A 4371-nucleotide genomic window follows, 5' to 3' on the forward strand; every position below is an offset into this window, starting at 1 on the left:
ACGAGGGAGGGGATATGGTTTGGACCACCAAGAGGCATCCTATTGCATCAAAGGATGTAGTTCCTTGGACTTAACTCTTGAACCCTAGAAGACATGCATGGTTTTACAAGAGTATTTTATATGAAAAATAATATTGAATTATTCAAAAACAACTACGGAGTTAAGTTTAGGGGGGTGGGTAGGAGCAAAAAAATTAACTCCTCAAATTTTGAGCAGTTAAGTTTTGGGTGGTCCAAGGAGTTAAGTTTTAGGGGAAGGGTTATAGATGCTCTAATGCCATGACATCTCGGTTTGCCGGCCAGGGGTACGCCAGGCACCCTTCACCGAGTGTTACACTCGGCAAAGCCTTTGTCGAGTCTTTTTTTACCCTTCACATAGTATTTTAGGTACTCGTCATGTGCTGCAAAATCGGCTACATAATTTACACATGCAGGTGTATCTAATTTTGTTTCAATTTGGAGTGGCCTTCAAAAATTATCTCAATCGAGCATGGGATGTCCATTCCGCTAAGGTTTTTCTTAGCCAAAATCAATGGTTATTATATCGATTGGCCCGATATGACAACCGTGCTAGAGTTTGCTCTTAGAATCGTTAAAGGCGGTTTTCCATATGATGCGAGGGTACAATCTAAAATTTACTCCACTAAGTTTTGACCGGACCTAGCCGATTCTTTATATATAACGGAGTAAAACTTACTTTCGGCTCGTGCATTTTGCCGTGCTATGCGCCCCCGCGATGATGGTGACCAAGCCGACACGGCTAGGAGCACACCGGACACGCTTGAAGTCGCCGGTCTTCTCATTGCCGATTTCCTTTTAGTCGGGGTGTTCGACGGGAGGGCACCAGCAGCGTCAGGGACCTCGTCGCGGCGCTGCCCAAGACCTCGCCGCACTGCTGCCCAAGGCCGCGCTGCGCCAGCAGCGTCAACGATACTTCTAAATCAATTGATGTCATGTTTGTATTCAAGTATCCGGTTGCATTGCCCAACTATCTGATCGCTGGAGGCACCATATGGACAGGTGAATAGCACGGAGCTGACAACAAACAAAATCTCTGTGTCTTGGCGACGGCGACGAGAACATGGGGTAGTTCTTGTACCCGGAGGTGATGGATTACCATATGTGAAACACCTACGACATGCACTTCTACGCCTCCTTCGCGCTGCTCTCCCTCTTCCTGGAGCTCGAGCTTAGCCTCCCGTCGCGGTGGAAGGACCTCAACCCCAAGTTCGTGATGCAGGTCTACCGTGGCGTCGTCGCCTTCGCCAAGGCGGTGTGGCCGCTGGCGTACCTGGCCATGGCTTACATGGACCAGTCAAACGTGACAGAGGCCGCGACCGAGCTCGTCCATGGCGGCCGCCGTAACGACGACCAGTACGGGCGTGGGGGCGGCATCGCGCCGGGGTAGGGCGCTGGGGTAGGGTGAGGGCTTGGCTGGGGAAGGGGCGGCGGCACAGAGCTCATGGGAGGCCCGACGGCTGAGCGCAGAAGCAGCAGGAGGAGGCGAGAGAGGTGCGAAATTTTTACTCCATGCGAGAGCGGTGGAGTAAAAATAACGGAGGGACAGAGGCTGGACTATACTTTTTACTCCCTTACGGCGGATTAGGGATCGGTTAGCTGCTCCTCTAGCACTGGATAGGGGATCGGTTAGAAATGTCCTTAGGTGGGTTAACATATCGAAGAAAAAAAACATATCGACGCGAGGGTAAAGCCTAAAGCTAGGTGGGTTAACATATCAATGCAGAGGACGGGCTCACATGGCTCTACTCCACCCTAGCCAAAACAGGCAAAGCACGATATTTCCTCAACATGGGTTCACTTCACCCATCTCATCTCACACAAGCCGAGTGCACGTAAGAGATCCTGCCCGGCTAAGCCACCTCCCCGGTTCCTGCTCATAACCATCACCTTTCCCATCCCACACCACACTTAGCAAGTGCTACAGATTCTGCCCAGCCTCCTCTCCATCGATCGGTTTCTCCACCTCACACCTCTCCGCAGAGCCGAGCAGAGCCCAGGCAGAGAGAGGCAGGGGATGAAGCGCATAGTGGGGAGCCCAGGGACATGGAGCGGCATGGTGCTGCGTCTGTCGCAGTGCTTCTTCGCCGCCGCATCTTCCCTTGCCATGTGCTCCGCTTTCGGCTTCTCCAACTACAGCGCCTACTTGTAATTTCATTCTCCCACAACTGTTTCTTCTATTCTTCCTTCCCCCTTTGTGTGTTTTCTTGCAAATTCATGAGCAAATCACTCAAGTAGCAAGCATATAACTATGTTTCATTTTGGGTCTTTCAAGGTTTTGGTTAAATTGCGTGGAGTTCTTCTCTTTCTTTCAAGATTAATTTTTAGCGAAGTTTCATGCACAAAAGGCTAGATGGCGTTAGTGTCGAATACTACACATTTTCCTTCGGTGTCATGGCCCAATTTTTTGGGGAACACATGGATTGACTTCTTAAACTATAGTATCTGCTAATCAGTACATCATGCATACACAAGTATCTATCTACATTTAACTTGGCACATACAAAATACGGCAGAATCAGGAGGCTTCGTTTTGCTAAACTTCGAAACATATCTCCATGACTACCTTCAATCCTTCGAAAGCGTATTTGTCCAGTCCGTCACCCACCTAGTAGTGAATATATGGCCTCAAGGAAATGCCACTTTATTAGGTGATTTCCTAATTCAAGTTCCAAGAGTGTTTATGTAGTAGTAGATTTCGTTCCATTACAAAGTTTATGCCCATTTGCAGCACTACAAACTCGACATTGTACATATTTATATTCAATCGTCGATAATCTGGGGAGTTTACTTGAACTTAAGTGTTCTTTTCTTTATGTTTTTTGTGAAAGACTAGATACAGTGTTTGTCTAATATGTACGCTGCAGCATTTTGGTTTCCCAGTGAATCCTTATTGTCAGTGTCAAATCTCTTGTTGCCGTTCAATATTAAAGATGAATATTCCCAAAGATTATATGTCACACAACCCAACTTCTAGGCATGTGCACTTGTTGAGGACTTACACAAGATAGGAAACATGCAGTGCAGGTTAGGCCATCCTACCAATTGACCTCTCCATAGAATCTTTCCAAGTTAACATTCACTTGGCACAATCTAGTCAGGGACCAGTTTGTATCATCCGAAACTCACAACAGAGCGTCGTGTTTCATTCAATACCTACTCCCATGATAAAAGAATTTATGAGGATCATGCAAGTGAGGTTCTATGTCAGCATGTGACATATCTTGACTGTTGTACAAGTGTGCCGTTGTGCGCCAATGATGTAACTTTTTCATATCAAGTTCATATCACTGAGACTATGAACTGCATAAAGTCGTAAGTGTCTTTATTACTCTTAGAATTGCTTAGGCAGGAGCTTAAGTGTGTTTTGTTGACATAAACTAACGAGCATATTATGGTCTCTGTTTATTTCAGCTACATGAATCTAGTGTTGATCCTGCAGCTTTTGTGGAGTTTGTACTTGGCTTGTCAGGATATATTTTCTCTGAGGAATAACAGGGATCTTCATGCCCCGGATTTTCTATTGTTCTTTGTTATCATTGATTGGGTAAGTCGTACACTTTGTCACTGCTATTGTCCATGCAACTATGCCTGGATTAACTGAAGGCATGCACTGAAACAACTTAACCCAGTTTTTTTTATCAACATTAATTAGTTCTTACGAAAAGTGAAATTCAGGATAATTGCAACGCATGCTTCTCTATTGGCTAAGCTCTTGTTTTGCCTCCCTGTATGAGAATAAGACAGCCTTAAATAGACTTGCTGTTTACCTTTGGTGCTCGGTCGAACTTTGGTGACAAATTTTCCACATGAGCAAGAAATTTTAACAACTGATATGCTTTGCATTACCTTTTGGTTGACCAACGGTATGTGAGTGATCACATCACTTGTGAATGCATTGCAGGTCATGGCAATTCTCATGTTCTCTGCATTCTGTGCCTCTGCCAGCGTGACGATTTTCTTCATGAAGGATATGAACTTCTGCGCGGAATACCGGCGTCTGGACTGCAATCAGTTCACACTTTCAGTCACTCTGGCGTTCTTTACATGGTTGTTGCAAGCTGCGTCTTCTTTCTCCGGGTTCTGGCTACTGGTTTCCTTCTTCTAGTGATCTCATGCGCTCATAAGCACCGTCAGCATCGTGCTAACTGTCGGTCAGGAGGATAAATCAGTTGCAATGTCCTCAGGCACACATCATACATTACTTGTTACATAGATTGTCTGTTTGATTGATAGCTCAGGTGTTGGTTATGAGCACCTTGAGGTGGAACAATTACTATTTACATGATGTGGGACCATTAATATGAAGTGTAATATATAGAGATAAGTCGTGATCAACTGTACCTAGGGCTGG

At 45.7% G+C, this 4371-nt stretch overlaps 1 protein-coding gene across 1 annotated transcript; it reads left to right on the forward strand.

The window, feature by feature from the left end:
- The first annotated feature begins 2034 nt into the window (after positions 1-2034).
- Positions 2035-4155, forward strand: LOC123089608 (CASP-like protein 5B3). Its single transcript, XM_044511240.1, has 3 exons — positions 2035-2165; positions 3432-3564; positions 3922-4155. The coding sequence occupies exons 1-3, from the start codon at positions 2035-2037 to the stop codon at positions 4123-4125; spliced, it is 468 nt and encodes a 155-aa protein (XP_044367175.1). The 3' UTR covers positions 4126-4155.
- Positions 4156-4371: the final 216 nt, after the last annotated feature.

This window comes from Triticum aestivum, chromosome 4B, assembly GCF_018294505.1.
Source record: "Triticum aestivum cultivar Chinese Spring chromosome 4B, IWGSC CS RefSeq v2.1, whole genome shotgun sequence".
In the NCBI taxonomy this organism is placed as follows: domain Eukaryota; kingdom Viridiplantae; phylum Streptophyta; class Magnoliopsida; order Poales; family Poaceae; genus Triticum; species Triticum aestivum.

Coding starts and splice junctions, on each gene's coding strand:
- LOC123089608 (XM_044511240.1), top strand. CDS start 2,035: ATGAAGCGCATAGTGGGGAGCCCAGGGACATGGAGCGGCATGGTGCTG. Junction 2,166..3,431: donor TCCAACTACAGCGCCTACTT/GTAATTTCATTC, acceptor TGTTTATTTCAG/CTACATGAATCTAGTGTTGA. Junction 3,565..3,921: donor TCTTTGTTATCATTGATTGG/GTAAGTCGTACA, acceptor AATGCATTGCAG/GTCATGGCAATTCTCATGTT.